Source organism: Acyrthosiphon pisum, chromosome A2 (genome assembly GCF_005508785.2).
Source record: "Acyrthosiphon pisum isolate AL4f chromosome A2, pea_aphid_22Mar2018_4r6ur, whole genome shotgun sequence".
Taxonomy (NCBI): Eukaryota; Metazoa; Arthropoda; class Insecta; order Hemiptera; family Aphididae; genus Acyrthosiphon; species Acyrthosiphon pisum.
Genome location: NC_042495.1, coordinates 95,492,896 through 95,514,471, shown reverse-complemented (window position 1 = coordinate 95,514,471; position 21,576 = coordinate 95,492,896). Strand labels below are relative to the sequence as shown.

General features: G+C 31.9%; 2 protein-coding genes across 3 annotated transcripts in view; one reads left to right on the top strand and one right to left on the bottom strand.

The window, feature by feature from the left end:
- Cpx (complexin) overlaps positions 1–2,790 on the top strand; it is a gene marked incomplete at its 5' end in the record, with an annotated part of 148,620 nt that extends 145,830 nt beyond the window's left edge. For both annotated transcript variants that reach the window (NM_001163174.1, NM_001163173.1), the window contains 1 exon segment: positions 2,665–2,790. In NM_001163174.1, coding sequence (NP_001156646.1) covers positions 2,665–2,738 — 74 coding nt within the window. In that variant the 3' untranslated portion in view covers positions 2,739–2,790.
- A 6,095-nt stretch (positions 2,791–8,885) lies between these two features.
- The window catches only part of LOC103308064 (lysyl oxidase homolog 2), a 38,025-nt gene continuing 25,334 nt past the window's right edge, over positions 8,886–21,576 (bottom strand). Inside the window, exons 6-8 of the mRNA XM_008180758.3 lie at positions 17,204–17,462; positions 10,962–11,214; positions 8,886–9,871 (exon numbers count right to left, since the gene is read on the bottom strand). Of these exons, the coding sequence (XP_008178980.2) occupies positions 9,749–9,871; positions 10,962–11,214; positions 17,204–17,462 (635 nt within the window). The 3' untranslated portion in view covers positions 8,886–9,748. The remainder of the gene's footprint in view (positions 9,872–10,961; positions 11,215–17,203; positions 17,463–21,576) is intronic.

Sequence of the window (21,576 nt, the reverse complement as noted above, 5' to 3'; positions counted from 1 at the left end):
TTAGAACACTTTCGTCGGATAGCAACGATGATGATCATTGTTGCGTTGTCCGTAGCCGCCGTTTTCCAAGTATATATAAATAAAACATTATCGAGGCGCTTAGCCACGACGATGATTTTCCGCACGCCGAAGAGAAGGTTTGATGTATTATTATTACTATTATGCACACGTCGTCCGAGCTCTTGAAATTCCGTGTTCGTATAAAAGCATTTTATTAAAAGGTCTCTTTCTATATCTCCCTCTTATCGAGCGAAATTAAAATACGAAAATACCGTTTTCGTATAATATTTCACCGTTCGCCTAATTTGATCCTTTGGGTTTTACGATTTACCCGGAATCGCATTACTTACAATGCAATATAGGTGGTACTCCAGGATTGCCTGCTATACCACTTACCAGGTATTACGTCGTTTCGTTTTATCTCTTACGTACAAATTTCAACCGCTCTTATTCTGCGCGTACGATTTTCCTATAGTGCAATTTTCCCACGCAAAAACGGCAGTTTAATATATGAAATCCGCTTTTAAGTTCACATTTTGTTTTATACCGGTATTTCATAATAATATAAACTTCGACGTGTCTTAATGTCGTATCTATTTATGTCGTAACGACGTAAGGAGGTCTGCTGTCGCCGCACCCTACTTTCCCAAAGTCCACCACTTATCATTCACCGATCATCACCAAATTATCGTTTTCAGCACAACAGCTGTGAAGTGTGAGGAAAACTCACTATAAAAATATTATATATAGGAAAAATAATCCACAACGTGGGGTGTTTTGATTACAGGCTCGAAACCAATGATTAGGACAGTTTTTAATCACAACCTTCTTTCGTTATTTAGTGGTGCCTATTTGCAGTTGACGTTTTAGGACATTTTCAATATGATAAAAATATATTTTTTAATCTTATAAGTCAAGAATGCATTTTCATAGACAGCTCTCGGGTAGATTTTAGGAGGCTGAAATTCTTACCGTGAAGAGAATGATTTTCGAAATTCAATGCGCTTAATTATACAATACATTATAATAGATCGTATCATCCGTTCGGGGAGCTAAACCGAAACACGAAAGCCGATATATTGTAAGCGTAATGTATTAAAATCGATACGTATTAGTTGAATAAACATGTTTTTAAACTCGATGAAATCCCATTTATACACCGAATAACGGAATGAACATGGAGCCATCGAGGCGTTCACGAACCGGATCGGCTGATTAATATTTCCAATTAGATTTTGAACGCGAATTAAATGCCCGAAATGAACGGCGCACAGTTTTTCACCCTTTCGATCCGACGCCCACAGAATCGATCTCGTTTCGCACAGTTCGGAAATAGTAATAATTTATATAAGGCAACTCATCGGCGTATAGAAAATAATAATAATATGACGATTGGTCTTGTCTGAACTTGTCAATTATTTTTTTTCTCCATCGGGATCGTCTTCATTTTAAGTCAATTTATCAGACACAGTTCGAGTACAACATACGCGGTTTAACGTGTCTCACTATATAATGTGTACAAAAGGAACCAGCCAAGAATAAACTATACTAATCCGTTAAGACCTGCTGCAGCACCAACGGACGGTGGCAAAACCTACTGGAATCGTATAATAAACCCTTCCGTCGCGCGCATGCCTGTGAGGAAAATCTTAACGACCTGGTGAAATTTCAATTTGCGTACAAGCGATTGCAGTTTCGCAGTTATTAAAATACAAAATAAATAGTAATAGTAGTAGCGCCACAATAAAAACCTATTGACATGGCCTTTGTGTTCGACCATGTCCTATATTGTATATCCACATTATTACCGGCGTAGGTCTGCTATTTTGTCGAAAATCAGACAGTGCGAAAATCGACAAATTTGTTTAGTAACCATGTCGTACAATTCACCGACTGTGTGTATTCAATGATCGATCGCTCGGTACAACATATTATTTTACTGCGATAATGTCGGCTCGGATTTAATGGAAAAAAAAAATCGATACAACCGATGTCGATTCAGGGCGAATACAATACATTTATTCCGGGCCAGTGCACGTAACGACACTTAGGATTTCGAAAACGAACTTAGCGTATGAAAAAATTCGACGATTTTCGATTAAATCACAGATTTTGGAGACACCGCCGGAGGGGACTACAGTCGCGTTAAAACGATATTTTCTCGAAATTCAGGGATTCAGTGCCCTGTTCAAATGAAAAATAATAATTCCTACTACCCCCGACCCGCTGACGTATTATATTACGTCATTATTATATAAGTAAACGAATAATAATAATAATAATGATAATAATACTATTTTCGAGGAGTATATTATAATAATGCATAAATGACACTTGAATGAAAACACTGCGTAGAGGAGTTTAAAACCGATAAGAGATAAGAAAGTTTCGCAATGGAAGCTTACGGGCGCATATTATTTTCTGGTGCGGTGGTACGTACCAAAAACTTTTGGCCATCGTACTACAAACCGACCAGAGGATTAAGTCATTATTATTATTATTATTATTATTATTATTATTATTATATCCGAAGCGCAAATTTAATACCATACCACCACTCATCCGAATACGAATGTGGCGGATGTTTTTTTATTTTTATATTTTATTATTATTATTCTAATGACTATACCACCGTCGTTTGGCATTTTTAAATTTTTTTTACAGAGTTGAAGAATACCATCGAGACACAAGTAAACGAACTCAAGTCTCAAATCGAGAGCAAGTGCAGCCTCCAATGAGGTGTGTTAAAAAACAATGCGGAACAAATATGATAACCTATGCAAAAAAAAATAAAAAACAAAAAACATTTTAAAAACCATAAGAAACCTAAAACAGCGTAAATTTTCAACAAAAAAAAGAAAAGAAAAAATATTGTGATTCAAACCCATTTAAAATAATATATTATTATTATTATTATTATATAGAACATTATTATTATATTATTATTATGATATAAAAATATATGTGCGTACGTGACGTATGCACAAGTATTTATAAATATATTAGGATTAAAAATATTATTATTATTATTATTGTTGTTGTTGTTATTGTATAACATTTATAAACGTCGAGTTAGATTTTCAGCAGTTTTTAAAACGAAATCGAAGTAAAAATATAAATTATAATATATTGTTAATTATTGTGAAATTTATAGAGCAAGTGAAGCATTAGCACACGTCTTTTGAATCTTTACTAAAATATAATATTAATATTATAATATAATATACGTAACAATAATATATTATTATTATCATCATAACGAAGTGTCCGGTATTGTACGCGCCTGCGCAGACATAATATACACGACACGTCGTGTACACAATAATAATATATTATATTTTACATATTACACATTCTAAGGTATTTTTTATTTCAAGTCATTGAAGATTTTCACTCGTTCGACATTATAATAATATAAATATATAATATTATATAGATGTGTATAATAGTAGTTTGAGGTGTAGCGGATACACATAATATATTCATAATATATACTGTCTTAATATTATAAAATATATTATACGGGTTACGATGTAAAATAGAGGTAATCGTGGTTTTTCGTCATTTCACTTCTCGTCAACAAATCAAAAAAAAAATATAAATAAATAAATAATAATAATAATAACGTTATCGATAAAATAATTACATAATAATATATTATTCTGTTAGTAGTGTTTTTTATTTTATTTTTTACCTTGGGGATCAAACGTTTTCGTTTTCTTTGTAGTTGTAGTTTTCGTTTTTTATTTTTTTTTTCGAGGGACGACAATAATAATAAAAAAAAAAGTACCATAAAAATAAATACAATATTTATACCTCGTTATTAGCCGTTCTCTGAAACACGGTATATCCCATCATTCTGAACAATTATTTAACGTTTACATAAAAAAATATTATAATTCTATTTTGTTTCGGTAAACAATTATTTTTGTATTACTTTAGTTTAGTTTGGTTTTTTGTTATAAGGCCAACGTTTTTGTCAATTATGTTTAATGCGTTCAGTTTCTCATCGTTTCGTTTCGTTTTCCCAGCAGCAGCACAATATATTGTCATCGTTACATACATATAATTATTATACCATTAAATTATTATTATTATTATTATTACTATTATTACATTAATACATGTCATGATATTATTATTATTATAATATACTTTTATACCCTATTTACTTATATTATTATACTATCTTACTTATTATTATTTTTGTTGTTATCGTCACAGTTTTAAATCTCTTTTATCATTTGTATTGAGACAATTTTTTTTAGATTTGACTTTTTAGGTTACACCGCGCGTTATGTATTTCAACCGGACCCAAGCTTTTACGTTTCGCTTGTTCTACGGGTTCTTTGTTTATTGTGGACGTTTTTAACAAAAAAAAATTAAAAATTAAGACACCGTTTCGAACTTCAAACATTATATGCCGTCTTAGACCATTCTACTATATACTGTCACTCACTGTCTCTCACTTTCTATTGATCTATCTCTCTGTCTCTCTCTCTCATTCTGTTGCAAACATTTCAATATTTGGAGAAAAATATATTATAATATATATATTTGTTTAAAAAAAAAAAATCAGGCTGTGAATATTCTCAAACGAATAAGCTATTTGCCATCTAACTTTGTTTTTATTGTTTTGCAGCATTCAAACGACGAATGTGTAAAAAGTAATTTCATAGACTGCTCAAAATTATCTAAATTAATATTAGAAAAAAATATTGATTAAATTATTTGTACTGATTGTATATTGAATTATATAGGTGTATTATTGATAAAAATTAAACATTTATATAAAATTTTAACGACAAACCTAAAATAAATTTTGTTTGTACCAGTCGAACGACTCCGGTCTGCACGATCCACAATAATATTAAATAACAAACATGCGAAATTATATAATTTTATTTTAGTGTATAATAACATAGTCGTACAATGTGTAAATAGTGTTTTTGTGTTAAAATATTAGTTGTTATTTTTATTATTATTATTATTTTCGTTTAGAATCGTATATTATATATATAATATAATTTTAAATATTTATTGGGATTTTATATGTAGAAGAGACATGTTATTTAATAAAAAAAAAAAAACTTATTTATAAATAATAGAAAATGTAACAAATTTTAGAAGACAAAAAACTACTATTACTATAAATTAAAATTAAAATTAAATATAAAATATATTCTATAGATGTTTAAATATAATATTCGTATGTGCGAATCAATGATTTCCGTCTGTGTTAATGGATTCGAATTCTTAGTTAGTAATTTTATTTATTTGTTGTTTATTTTTTAGAACTTCGATGGATGTGAACCAGTAAAATACGATTGTTCAAATACCCATTGTTGTGTTTTGCATTTCACCATCCTTTCCACTCGATCCTCGGCCGATTCCAATGTGAATATTTTAATATACACCAGTGTAGAAAATTAAACTCGTCCGTCCTTCGTGTGCCAGTGTCGTTGGTTGTGTCTTACTTCAGTCATGATAATTAAAAAAAAAAACAGAGAAGAAAAAAATACCAACAATGCTCAAAAGTCACAACGCTAAACAGCGTAGTAATAATAATAATACGCACAGATGATAGTGCGTGCGGTTCGGGAGACTGACGTTTCGCGGTGCCGTCGAATCCGCTACAAAACAGCGAGGGCGTAAACAAAAGATGAGAGAGAATAAAAAATTATATATTATCATTATAATAAATGATATAACGCGTTTTCGTTTGGGACGGATGATAGTAATAATTGCGTCTCGACGGCGACGATTTATGAGTCGTTAAGTCGAGGCGCTGCAGAAGAGAAGAAACACTATTATGGTAGTACGCTGTATATATATGTACACAATAATTTTATAATATAATGTACGGACCAATTTATTTCAGTTAAAAAATAATTTAAAATTAGCTCCGATCGTCAGCGGAGGTATAATAATGCGTGATGGGGAGAACGCTGGGGAGGCGCGACTGTACGCTGCAAGCCACCCGCCCCTCTCTCGCACTTCCGGCCCGAAAAACGGATACTCCCGCCCACCTCCCCTTCGCTCTACGTTAATCCGCCGCCACCGCATTCGACGGCCGTCGTCGTCGAGGAGCATTGTTCGGAAATACTTCCAATTTGTCTCGACCTCGCCCGGCGCCAGCGTTTGCGATTTTCTGGCAGCACCTCCGTCGCGCGGCGGTCATCATAGTGTTTTATTAACGCGCCGCCGTCTCGTTTGGCTCGACAATAGTCTCGTCCCGGTGTGGGTGGAGGCGGCGGAAAATTCGCGATTCTCACTATACCCACCCTTAACGTGCTTCCCGAAAATATCAAGAATTTCATATTATTATCGTGGAGATCGGACCCCGCCTTCCCGGTGATCTTTTATGATATTATATAGGTACGCACGCTGTTTCGTATTTACCGTCACACACTGACCTGCTGTAGGCGTCGGTCGACTACAACCCGTATGACTTTTGTTCGCTCGACAAACCGCCGGCGATTGGCCAATCGCTCTACTCTTTCCGGCCGAAGTCCAAGTATATTCGGTATCCAAAAATCGCTATTTTTATAGCAGTTATGGTATATTGGACTTTTACTAGTTACAGTTTGATATTTTTTTTTGCACAAATCATCATAATTTACAAAATACAAAACTATGACTTATGATGTATAGGTAGTGGTAGCAAACATAATCATCTAACACTTTTAAGCCAAAAGCTTGAAGGTAAAGAGTAATACATTAATAATAAATTAAAGATAATAAACATTAAAAAAAATTATTAAAAATGCAATTTGAGGAATGTAAAATGTCAATCAATTTAGATACAACGATGGGACGTTTATAGGTAAGCCTAAAAACAATCAAAATATTTTATTATTTCGATTATAAAAGTCAAATAATAATAAATTATATAATAATGTAATTTACAATCAAATTATTAGAGAAAAAAACACACGTTTAAGTAATATTATGCAATTACTATAGCCGGTTTCGCGAAAAGTGGCGGGTGACTGCAACGCTTTCAATGGTTGATTCTCCCATAAGAAGTGGTTTTCATTATTTCGTTAACTATTACTACGAAGTGAATTTATTTATAACATAATATTAAAAAAAACTATGTATTAGTTCAGTTTTATTTTATTTTAATTCTACAACAAATATGATAATAAAGTTATTTATACAAATCTTTTCTATTCAAAAATCCAAAATCCCCGGGTAATATATTAATGGTTTTTAATAACCCCTTACACATTTTAACCACATGGAGTGCTGCAGTCACTTGCTATTTTTTGTGAAATCTTCTAGAATAAGCTATCAGTACCATAGACTTATAAAGACATGGACTGCACGTCGACCACGGCATTGTGGGTGCATCCTCATTATTGTTAGATATAGTTATCATGATCTTATATAAGAGTTATAGTTTACGATTTAAATGGAACAAAAATGTAAGTAATTAAAATTATACTATATTAGTATAAGATCTATGTTTTAGTTCAATATAATAATAAAAAGTAAATAATATAATAATTAATATTATATACTGTTTATTGGAACCTCTTTCATGCTGTTCACCACGACGCCAGTAGGTACACAATAAAATCGATCTAACCAAAACGCGTAATATTCATGTTGAATATTATATTATTATGATAGTACTGTTATAAGTACGGTTTTTCCAGGCAAACCGTGGTTTTCATATGTTTCTTCCACGTAAAACCGCATCAACAATTCGATATTGCACACGTTGTTGAAACGATATCCGATGTGTGTATACTCACCTGTTTACTATAACGAGGCTTAATAATAATATTATTTTTGAAATTACGGGAAATAGGGTATTTTCCAAAATCCACAGAAAATATAAACATTATATTTTTTTTGAAATTCCAGTGATTTTTTGGACATGTTTATTCCTAATTTATCAGGTATAGAATATTATAGCTATTATTATAATATTTGTATAATATATTATTTCCTGAAAAATAAGCACCAAGTCTGCTCCCTTGTTACAGTCATTCATCACTTCTATAACTAAACGTTTAAGTCCCCAACTTACGAATTATTATTATTTCTTAGAGTTTAATAGTATCATTTTAATAATCTAATGCATTTAATTATGCGATTTTTGGTAACACGGCGATTTCGATAGGCAATTCAGCTACACCGTTACACCCACTGACTATTTTTCGATAATATGTCATAACAATAATATAATACAGTATGTTGTATGTCACAATAATATTAGTCATGTTAAACTTCGTGACAAAATAATATGTATTATCGTAATTAATAATAATATATTTAATTGTATTCATTATGTGGATGTGGTAAATATTATTTACAATATTTTAGTTTATATTTATTATAGTCCACGTTACCACTTACAAGACGTATTCAGATATTCTGATGAATCATTTTTGTAAACGTTCACATTCTTTTATCCTTTTAATAGAAATGCCATTCAATTATACAAATAATAATAATTAACGGCAATATTACTTACAAATTGATAGGATTTTATTCCAAACAGTCGTAATATACTAGCTGTTTCAGTTCATGCAAATGAGAACATTTTGTAATAACTAACACATAATTATAATAGGACTGTAGCGTTTTCATTTCTAAAAATCATATCCAATTAAATCAAGATATTTTAAACGTACAATCCATTTACGAACAATGAAACGTCATAATATGAAAATGTCTATTATTTAGTCTTAGAATTGTTGCCTTGGCGAGCGGGACTAAAATAGTGGTCCTTCTTATTCGTATTGTATCATGTATTTTTTCATTGAATCTAAGCTCAGTGCACATATTATAAGATAAAAACTATACTTACAAACTAGGTACCTAACCTATACATACATGGAGACATTACTATCGAATTATTGAATTTTTGTTTTTTTTTTTTTATTATCATGACGATTGTTTTAAAGTTATAATTTATTTTTATCGTTTATATAAAAATAATAATATTATTTTTTTCTGTATTGTACCTATTACATATTATTATTATTATTGTTATTTTATTTTTAACGTTATCAACTCTGAAAACATTACAGATAGTCAGATAAAGTTGTTTAAATTGAAATGGTGAATATAATATAAGTACTTAACAAATAACAGGAAGTTGAAAAAGTTTGGCTAATCATGTTCTACAAAAGCCAAAAGAAGTTTTTACTTCTGTCTCTCTATTCTTATAGTTGATGACGCCAATATAAAAATATAACATAAAGCAAAAACTTTTGAATCAATTTTTTTTCTTTCTAAATTAACTTTATTAAATTTAAAATAAATTCACAATAATACGTACGTACGGTACTAACGTTAATAAAAAGTGCACATTACTGGGTTATTTATATACACTGTGGGCCCGTTTTCCACCCACGCGGCTTGTTGAAATACAATACAAAATCGTGATAGTATAATATTATATTATTATAATCCGAAGTCGGTGCATAATAGTATTATTATTATTATTATTATATGATACGAGTGTCCTCCGGATGTAAGCGCACCTGAGACTGCTAAAGATGCGAACTTTAAATATTATAATATCATTGACGGAGCAAACAAATGGTATAGTTACGACATCGACGTATTGGGTGCCATTCGGTACGACGTTTATTACTTTAGGTATGATAAAATGACATAAATATATTAATATTATTATTATTCTTTCACTATCGGGTGCACACGCGACAATAACGACCGTGATTTTTTTTATCAAATAAACGCTAGTGGTGAAACTTCCGTCGGTCCGTCACGGGTTTTGTAGGACGCAGTCGTAGATTTTTACGAAAGTCTCAGAGTAGAACATCGAGCACACCGCCGCGTTGTTGGCGTACGTCATCTCCGGGATTTTGTGCTCTGGATTGACGGACACCTGTAACGACGAAATCGTTTCGTTATAATAATATTATATGTCCTGTCGTATTATATTAAATCGTTTCCGATTCGATTGCATAGCGTCACGGACAGGAGACGACCACGTCACGTAATAATATAATAATAATACGCACACGGCCAACGAGTGTGCAGCAGACAGTGAAAATTGGTGGGTGAAAACAAAAGTGTAGAAGACGTATAATATTATTGTACAGAACAAGTGTCGCGACGGTGGTGGACATTTTCGTTTACGAAAGTTTGATGAAAACGTACGCGAATTATATATTACTATTATAGGTAATGATATTAACGTGTATTATATTGAAATTTTATGTAAACGATTAATTGTCACCCAAGTACGCAATATTATCGATTGATAAATCCAATAATATTCTAAAAAGATAATCGCAGTGAAAGCCTTCTGGTAGTGTATTATATAAATAGAGACTTGATTGAAAGGGTGGGAATCAATAATCAACCGTGTTTTGATTATTATAACAATATATCATTATTTGACCGTATATATTCAGTCCACGATAAAATACTCATTAAACTGCCGGTGGGTGACTGAACATTGTCGTAGGGGTCCCTTTAAACTCAACCTCGTGTCCTTGTCATTTCTAACTGACATAAAGTTACTGCACAACATAAATCATAATATTATGAAATCGACTTGTATAAGCAATACAAAGCCACATCAGAGTGAATAACTTGCAGTGAGTGCCTCCTACGGCATACTGTATACAAATACTTTTGTTCGGCATTTATGTTTTCGATATTTTTAATTATATAATATAATATACAGGGCGGTTATTTTATCTAAAGAAATCTCTGTTTTGGAAACATTTTAAAACGACTTACAATTATAAACAATATATTCTATTTTTTTCCGACTAGAAATCGTGGAAAATAAAAACTTTCGCAAATCATCATTACTGTGTCTTTCGTGACAACGCACTATAGTATATGATTCGAGTTATATATATTATATATGATTCGAGTTCACCAACGATTTGTCGACCTGCAGCAATCTTGCAACCACAAAAGTCGTAACCGACCTCCTGGTCCGCGGTTGCCCGCGAGCTTACCTTGAGCGTGTACAGCCCCGGGTTCAGGTCGGTCACGTCGACCCACTGACAGTCGATGTTGTGCCGGTAAATGTCCGAACAGTTGACCGATATGCCCTGGTCACCGTAGTTGGCGCATGCGAATCCCGGCTTGGCTCCGTCCGTGCACTGATTGTCTTCCAGACAAAACGACGCCTTGTGCCCCTCGGCCACTTTCATGCCGCCACCGTCCAGCACGTCGAACGTGGCAAACACTTCCATGCTGTGGTAGTGCCTGCAACAACGATATTATTATCACGTCCGCCTTAAAGATAAGTAGTGTAAAGCCGTAAAGCCCCCCCCCCACACTGCAGCGGTGGCGATTTCTGCTTGGCGCGGTAAGCGCAAAATGAAGCCTGTCACAATTTACCGCCACGACCAAGACAAACAAATTTACCGCTGCAGTGTGTGGCGACCTTTTTACAGGTTTTTTTTCTAAATCAAACAATCGGATATTATGGTCGTCCGCATGCAACATGATTATTCAAATTACGAGTCAGTCACGAACAAACTCTCCTATAAAATTAAAAAAAAAAAAAGATTCACTACAGCCGTCGTCGTTATAATAACCGATTTCTACTGTGTATACTATTTATAATTAACCCATACAAAATTAATATTGGAGTCACATATTCATATATTCCATGTGTTTATATAATTTTATTCACGAACAACAGTTATTTCACATAAGTCGTCAACAATAAATTATATTATCGCGTATAATAATGCAACGACTTGGTATTGGATGGATACTTAAATATTTTACATTTCCACGATTCATTGCCCTCGGATTGTTATATTGCTCACACCGTGCCAGAGTTTGGTTGATTGGTCTGAGGAGGGCGGTAGAAATTTCTCGGGAAAAAATTCTTATCGGTGTCGGTCACGTAAAAGCCTAGGAAAATCTTATTTCCCGTATCAGAAAAAATATCTCTCGCATGTAAATAATATCTTTCGCTGATTTATGCGGTGCGGTGGTTAGTGCAGTTACATTTCGATTCTGCGCACAGCAGTCGTGTCAAGAGAATCATAATATAAATAAAATATCATAGAACACATCGCGCCGTCATAAAATTTGTGTGGTTGTAACTCGTCAATAACAAATGCTTGTTTTGAGCAATAATAATTATGATGACATTTTGTCATGTTTCAGTTTTTCCTATTCTTATGGTAAATTTTATGTCCAACCATATTGCTCTTCTTTATATGTTTTTTATGACGTGGTAACAACGTCGTGAGATGCGTTAAACTAACTATTTGTGTTTAATGCGCTTGATCTTTTAAACGGATATTATACTATACGAAACGCACTAATGTCCCGATAACCGCACTCGGAAAATGCGAACCACTGCGGTAGCGACCGCATTTTTCCGATGGAAAACCGCAACGACAATAAACATGACAATTTATTAGTGCTGTCGTTATATCGTATTATTGTTATCGTAAATCCTGGACATTGTGGCGGACGTCGTCGTAAAATCTAATCAACCGTGCCGCGTCCACCGACGGAAATCAATTTATCAATCTATAAACATGCACTATACGTGATGACAAACTAAACATGCTCGCCCCACATTTTATTCTTTGATGAAAAAAAATATTCAAATTCTTTATTTTGGTATATGCTCAAGTCATCTTAGTTCAGATACATAGATTTTTTTTGCAATTTAAATAGTGTCCTGTGGCAAAATAAACTTTTTTTTTCAAATGAAAACCTAAGTTTTTCATTCTTAATTATAAATCAGATTATGAGTTTATTAGGAAAAATTTAATAGTGTAGTTTCTGAGTTGACAAACTTTAAATACTAAGGAAAACAGTCCGTTATAACATGTTTTTAAGATAATGTGAGGCCTGTGATGAATTGAAAATTAATTAAATTTAAAATTTTTAAAACTTGTCCGATTATAACAAACGCTAGTCTTACATTACATATAATTTATATTTCATGTAAAACCATTAAAAGGACTATAATCATCCTTAGGTAGTTAACATATTATAGGTATAATGTTTTATAATTTTGATGCATTAACATTTTCAAATAGGTACATCATCTGATTAACAATTTAAAGAAAAAGGATGGTTTTCATTTGGAAAAATGAAGTGTTTGTCAGAATACTCTTTAAATGGTAAAAAAATATAAATATTTTAAAATATGATCCTTGTAAGTATAATAATATGAAAACCAGAATTTGAATAAATTGTTTAAATAAATTATTCTGTATAATATAAAACGCGGCGTATAATAATATAATTTCTTATAGGTGAGTGGGTATATAATATATTATAATATTATGTATATGGATAAAAAAAAAAACGAACACACACAAACACAGTCACGCGCGAACTTCGAAACTCATTTATGACTAACTAATATTATTAAAAATGTATGGATTAAATTGTAGTACTGATCCAGTGGTGTATAAAAGCCGGGGGACGTGGTGAGTGGATAATCTTTCATATTGTGTTTATTATGTGAATTTTGAATCGATTCAAATTATATTCATTGTTCCTTGTTGTTAAATATTTTACTACCTAAGTAAAATGTTGTTGATGGTGGGGGGATTTTCCAATTTTCCCCTCCTATTTAGCTATGACGTTTTCTCCCCACCCCTTCGGGAATTATGTCTGCGCCACTGAACTGATCTATGTCTGAAATTTATTTTTGTATAATATTATTATAATTATTACGATTATCAAATTATAGTAATCGCATTAAAAAAAAAAAAAACATTTTAAATATTTATAACGAACAAAACTTTTTACGCGGTTAGTTAACTACATTTGTCGGTCCTTTCTCTTACATCGTATTTATATTGTATTACAATACACTGGGGCTGAAAGCGGACGGCAATCGAGTATAATTTATATAAGGTGGGTATTATGCGGTATTATTATTACGCGGACGTGACAGAAATCCGTTTGGTTTTTTATTATTATTATTATTATTATTACTATCGGCATTGCCGTAAAACATAATAACGCTTTCTGTATATTATTATTATTATTATAATTATGATAACGATATAATTTTGTCGTTTTACTGCAGCCGAACCACACAGCCTCTGGTCCGAAATTCCACGCTCGATCAACAATAATAAATATTATAAAATTTTCCGTGTCATAATACTTCCCTCCGTTTTAGGTCACCCACCGTGCATAAGAAAATAGACGGAGAGCTCTATTCGACGGAACTCGTCGGTCGGGTCTCGGATAATGTTTTGATCTCGGGACGAACGCATCGAAACGTGTAATATAGCTGTTGTGAGCATATATACCTATTACTTCAGAGAAGTATAGAGTCGACGACGACACACGTCTTTGATCTCGACGCGATTCGTTTTGCCAAAACCGCCAAAAATCAATAACGTTGAAGTTACCGCATCGACACGACGTGTCAAAACCGCCACGTGGTTAGAAATTTGTTAAAAATTGTCCGTTACCCGGATGATGTCCTTGGTTATAATGTGCCAATGATTTTTAAAAAAAATATAGAATTCCATACCCAAACCGAGTGCCACGGCACACTTAAAGCGATAACATTATAATTGTATGCGCAATTAATTATTATAACTCTGACCTACTCAGCTGCAGCTAAAACGCTGTGAATTCGCATTTGTTTGCCACCATCATATTCTAAAACATATTAAACTTTAATTTTCTCGAAAACAATAACTGTTAATACAACATATTTTTTTTTTTAATTTATCATTTTATTGCACAGTTGTAAAAACTACAACTTTTAATTTTTATGTTATACGATTAAAACAACCATAACGGTAATATCAAAACGTTTTTCAATTAAAACTTTTTTCATTTGAATATAATATAATAATGTGGAATAATATGGGGTGAGAATAATATGAGGTACATTTTACGAATTTGCGGGTTTTTTCAATTACAAACATCTATTAATTCTATTTAGAAGTTTTGTTAAACAACCCAATTATTATTCTCTGCTCAGACTAATACTTTTCTTATATAATAATATAATGCAATTAAGACGCGTTTTGACTTCCATCATTTTAAATTCTCTCTATTACATTAATTAGTTTAATTTATATTTAATTGACATTTCAACTTCGTTAATAGGTTTATTTTTTTTATAAATCATTATTTTTATCTCCTTCTTGTACAACCCTTAACATTGTACACTAATATTGTTTCATATTTTTCGAAATTGTATAGTTCTTCAATTTATTGATGAAATATAATTTTATTACTACGTTTTCTATAAAGAAATATTAAACAAATTTAAAGCATGTACTCCAAATAAATTATTTAAATTCATGTTTATTATATTTTTCTATAGTAATAATTGAACAACAAATCTATATAATGTCAAATGTACTTCAATCGAATGAATGCCATCATATCGAATTTTCAAAACTTAATATAAAACATAATAATAATGTATTTGTGTTTATATTAAAATGATTTTCCTAAAAGAATAATTATTTCAAAATAAAAAAATAATTGAGTAAATATTTAATGATATCAGAGAAAACAAAAGAAATATCAAAAAAGAAAGATAGGGGGAGAGAGAGAAAGAGAAAAACTAAACGTTTGCAATGTAAATTATTTCGTATCGGAATCTTTGATCAACTGAAATTTAAAATCAAATGAAACAATCTCAAAGACAAAAATTAAAAAAGGTAAGAATATAAAAATAAATTAAACCATGATTACAATTTACAACTCGTTTCTATCATACATTCTTAATTTATGGAAATATTTAATGAAAAACATTAACATAAACTAATGATATACCTACCGAGTTTCCACTGATGTGATAGAAAAAATGTAATCGATTCACAGTAGAAAACACCCTTCAATACCGTAACGGTATCTGCTATTTCAAAAACAATCTTGATACTCTCTTTTAATAATTATAGGCCATGATGGCAACTAAAAACTAGGTCACGCGTATAGTACATCGATAAGTCAGTGCGAATAAGTATAATAATAATATCGCCGTGACCTTTTTTCCTTTTCAGTCTTAAATGTTATATTACCATTCGGCAAAAAGTCTATGGTATACCAAACTTCGTTTGAATCAATCGAAAGCTCGACAAACATTCGTAAGTCAGTGTTTTGTACCTACGCCTCTTAAGATGAAAGCTGCTGTGTTGCAGCGATATTGCATTTGCACAACTGCAGCTTATACCGTCCGTCTAGAATTTGATTGCGCGAGTGAGAATTTCAATTTCGTCATCGATTGGGATTTAAATACCACTTTCTATCTTTATATGAAAAATATAGAAAAAATATTACGTCATACCTGACACTAGATAATACAGATAATACATTTCAAAACGTTTAATATAACTCACAAAAATCATCATCACTTGCCATTTTTTTGAAATTTAGACATCGCCAAAAAAATTTGTATCGAATGACATTTCTCCAGCCAACCATAATATACAACTGCCTATTGGTCAGGGTCCTAACGGATTGAACGTAATATTTCACCGGTCGGACTCGCGTTCGACCACCACCGGGCGATGGCCTAGTTTCGGAACGTCATTAATCACACACATTTTTTTTTTATTTTAACGAACATTTTCATCCCGCCTTAGAAAATATACTAAAACGAGCACCGGTCACTGATTTTGAATCAAAACTCGACGGTCGCGAAACAAATAAGTAAATAAATCGTACAGGAAAAATAAATTACATTTTTTGATTACTGACAAAAAAAAATGATTACACGAAATGTCTGAAACAAAAACATCCACAGATTTAAGTATCGATTAAAATAATGAAAAAATAGCGCTTGAATGAAATAACGAAATCAATATTATCTCTTAAATGACAAAATTCGTCTAAATTTCGATTTCCGTTCGCCTTGAAATCAATTGAAGACAATTATCTATATTGGAAAAGCGCTGGACCCCTTTTTAAACGCCGTACAAACCCTATTGTATAGTAGATACTTGGTAATCGAGTGACACATATTATTATAATACGTACCGGGTCAAAAATTCAAAAATCAAAAATTCATATGAAATTCTAAATTCCGATTAAATCCGATAAACGCGTAATGTGACGTCGACTACTAGACGTGCTCGAAACGTACTCGGTCCGCATACAACGGCGTAACACACGCGCCGGCGACTTAATTATTCTCATGTTTTAATAACTATTTTATATTATTATTATTATTATTATTATTATTATTATTATTTCGTCGGTCATGTTTATTCATGGGCCGCCTGGCACGTACATGTGACACTGATGAAACTGCCACAGATGTTTGGGCACGGCCGGCCGGAACGGGGCGGTGCCGACGTTCGTGATTTTAGCGGTGAACCGCAGCAGCCGTCGGGTGATCAGGTGCCAATCGGTCTCGTCTCGCCGGAGCTGGTACGCAGACGACGCCAGGCAGTTCTCCTCCATGGCGCACTGCAAGAAGTACATCTGTCTGTCTTCCAGGTACGCCGATCTCATCAGTTCGTCGGCGTTCACCTCCAAGTCTGCCATGTCTGCGACGGACAGTCAGAATAATATCGTTATAATATATTATTTTTTTTTATCCTGTATACAACATTTTTACCAGAAGGAGGGTTTCGATTTCAACGTAATAATATAGTATCTTATCTTTTTGCAAATTGGATCAAGATGGTACTTTAGAGAGGTCATTTTTCGATTTTCTCAATAATTATTGAATGCCACGGGAAAAACCACCGACAAATTACAAAAAAACCGCTAAAAATGGGACTTGAATATCTAACGCTTTGTATATCGCCATAGAAACGAATAAAAAATAATAATATTGTATAATTAATTCAACTTACAGGCTATAATGAATAAAACCAATATGAAATATCCAGACGATGATGTTATATCATTGAATTCAAGTTTAATACAATCAATTATACATTGACCCATTTGTAACCTACTGTACATCAAAGTGACATCCACTTACCCGCTTTTTTTAAAACATATATTTGCACAAAATTATATGTATGCCATATTTCTTCTAATTATAATATTAATATTTTATACTATGTATCCAATTGCAAATATTTAGATAAACAAAAAAAAAAAGCTTATTTATAAATAAACATATTTTTTTATTTAATCTCCTCCTAAGTACAACACGTATAGTATACCTATATTATTATATATTTTGTTTTAACTTTTAAACGACGAAAGAGTAAAACGTATCATATAGAATGTCGTTTTTTCTATATTGTGATATTGTATTATATTCTATAGTTATATAGCTGGTAGTACAATAAAAAAACAAACTACAATAATTGTAACTCATACGATCACAAAGTTAAAACCATAAAACGCTAAAGATCAGCGATATTGAGTTGATTAACGTGAAAATCAAAAAAAAAAAAAAAATAACTTAAATTAACTCATCGATAGTATTTTTTCTAAACTGTTGTTACTACGCTTCTTATTCGTTTTCTTGAGCGAAACATTAATTTACAGAGTAGAATTTTTGGCCTCGGAAATTGAGAGTTAATTAATTGATTGATTCCCTAAACCAATATAATTTGATGTCACAGTATACCAGGTGCAAGCCTATAGACAAGTAATCCCGAAATTCGGTATAAAAGCGTTTCCGGTAATTCTGGCATAAAAGTTTTTAATTAAAAACGTTGGTTTCTTCACCAAATTCTTGTTACTGATGATCTTTTAAAACAACGATCCAGTAAAAAGCTTTTCAATATCATTAGCAACCTGCGCCAACCGTTCGAACACTTTCATTAATTTTATTGAGCTCTTTTGCACACTTAAAACGAACAAAAGATACAGATGCTCTTATAAATACCATTAACACTTGAAAAACAGACTTAATATTGCAACATATACATATATGGCTCAATAAAATAAATAACTAACATGTAGCTTATAAGATGTGTTCACAAATCACCAAAAAATGTAATCACTTAAGTATTATGTGTTTTTCAGGCAATATACTAGGTAACAATAATATAGAGGACGATAACACCTAAAATAGTTCACCGTTGAAATGTTTCGACGATGTTCACACGTAACAAATTAATGATACAAAATACTGAATTTGTTCTCACATATAATCTAATTAATTTTGAATATCGAAATGTTCACAACGTTTTAAATTAAAAAATATATCAGATATAATATATTGTACCTATATTGTTTTAATAATAATAATAACAATGAATTCAGTGTGATGTACATCACTATAATATAGCGATAACTAGTGACTATATAATATACCTAACGGGGAAAAAATCATTATTAAAAACGGGACAAAATAAGTATGCGTGATACGAAAACCGACACGTTATTAAATATTATTTAGGGGGGAAAATGTTCACGATATTTTGCGATGACAAAAGTTTCGAACCGTCGCATTATGCATAATATACCTAGCCGAATATCTATAGGTAAGTCACCTAAATGTCTATATATAAACGTGTATATATATCGATAGGTACCTGCTCTTTTTCGGTCCGTGAGCGAAAAGAAAAAAACCGAGGTAAATGGAAAAAAAAGATACCCGTTCGAAGCAATCAACTTAACAAGTTCGGGAGGCCGCTGTGTGGTTGGGTGATTTTCGCTGCGGACCATCAAACGTTTCGACTTTCTTTCCTATTTCGAAAGTTTGTCGACAAAAACGTCGCCACCGCTGACGATGCCCTGCAAGACCTCGTCGTATACATGACATATATATATATATATTATATACATTATTTTATCGACGGGAAAATAAAAACGCTGAGGAAATGTAATGCTGACCGATCGGCCACTTTCGGGTGTTTTAAATTAACTGCCACCGGGAATGGTCAATAATTGATTTAAGAACCGACGGGACCCGTCCCGATGTCAACATTCATATTTAATGCACCTTCCGCGGCAGTGTAACGCAGTTATCGAATCGCCTCGCAGACCACCTATCATGCACGCCACACTGCACCCGGAGAGAAGTTTGTCGTGGACATCGCCGCCGTGTCGATAAATCATTTGATTATTACATATCGTAATATAATATTATGTGAAATATACGTTTTTTCCGGGACGACAGCTGTTAATAAAAATATAATTGATACCCCGCGCATATTGCGATGGATAAAAAAAAAACCCGACCGACAACCACCGACTACATAATATTATCGTGTCATCATCGCGAAAAACTCGTAAAACGAAACGTTTAAAATTGAATACATATAATGTCATACAGGGCTTATTCACCCGCAAGCGCATTCGCCCACATCTTTCCTTTTCATAATGATTTTTTTTATTCCAAATTCCGAATACTTTTAAGTATAATAGTGATGAGCAAAATTGGTCTTGGTCTTGCGGTCTCGCAAGACTCTTGCTGCAAGACCAAGACCAAGACCAAGACCAAGATGGTACTGGTCTAGCAAGACCAAGACCAAGATTAGGCTTGCAAGAACAAGACCAAACCAATACCGAAGCTGCAAGACCAAGACCAAAACAAGATCATCACTACAAGACTCTTGCAGTCTTGCAAATTTTTTTTTTCCCCGAAAACACATTCTAGATTCCATTAACTAATAATTTATAACAAAAATAGGTTATAAGAATTTATTTGTATTGTAATGACATTTTATCAGTATTCGAGGAAAAGGCGATTATTGAAAAAAAGATTAAAAATATAATGAGGATTAATATTACAAAATAACATGGGTAGTTTTCATACTAATTAACAATTACTGGAAAATTATTTTATTTTCCCAAAATCGATAAAGACGTCGAAAGTTGTCAAAATAGAATGATGTATGTCCATAATACACCCCTACTTTGAATCGAATATACTAATAATTGCTGAAAGTCATCACTAAACTTATATTTAAAAGATGTTGTCTATCAAAAATATTGAATGCTGAGAATTAACAGGTTGTATGTCACAATTTTAAAATTATTAACATTTTAATTAAACATCATTATTAATATTATAACTTAGGTACCTCATTTAGTAACATATTTTAACTATTGTGGAATGTGGGTTGTACACACGGCTTTAGATATTCTATCTAAAGCCGTGGTTGTACATAATAGTTTTTTTTATTGATGTAGGTATAGGTATGCACTTTACAGTTATCTTAAATACAAGGTTACTACTTAACTTAGTTGACATTTAGATGATAAAAAACTTTTTCTAAAAATAAATTGTACCTAATAAGATTTACAGAAATGGTTTATTGCCAATATATTATATTAAAAGAAACTTAAATGTTTGGTACTATTGTACTGGACACTGGTGAATAAAAGAAGAATAAAAGTTTAATTATAAATAATAAATAGTATTATTATAACAAATATAACTATTAAGCAATTTAATATTTGGAACAAACCATACAGTTTTTTTTTAATATTATTATTTGTTAAAGTGAACATTAAAAAAACAACAATTTAATTTTTATAAACATTATATTGATCAATAACTAGTAATTAGTTATTAGTAATAACCCATTGATATTTATTATAAATGCAATAGGAACTTAAAAAGTTAATTATGCTGGTAAATTGATTCATACAAGTAAAATAATATAAGCATAATTTAAAATGCAAAGTTTTAAACGAGTATATAAAAATTAAATTGTTTGACTTGTTTTATGTTAATGTTTGATT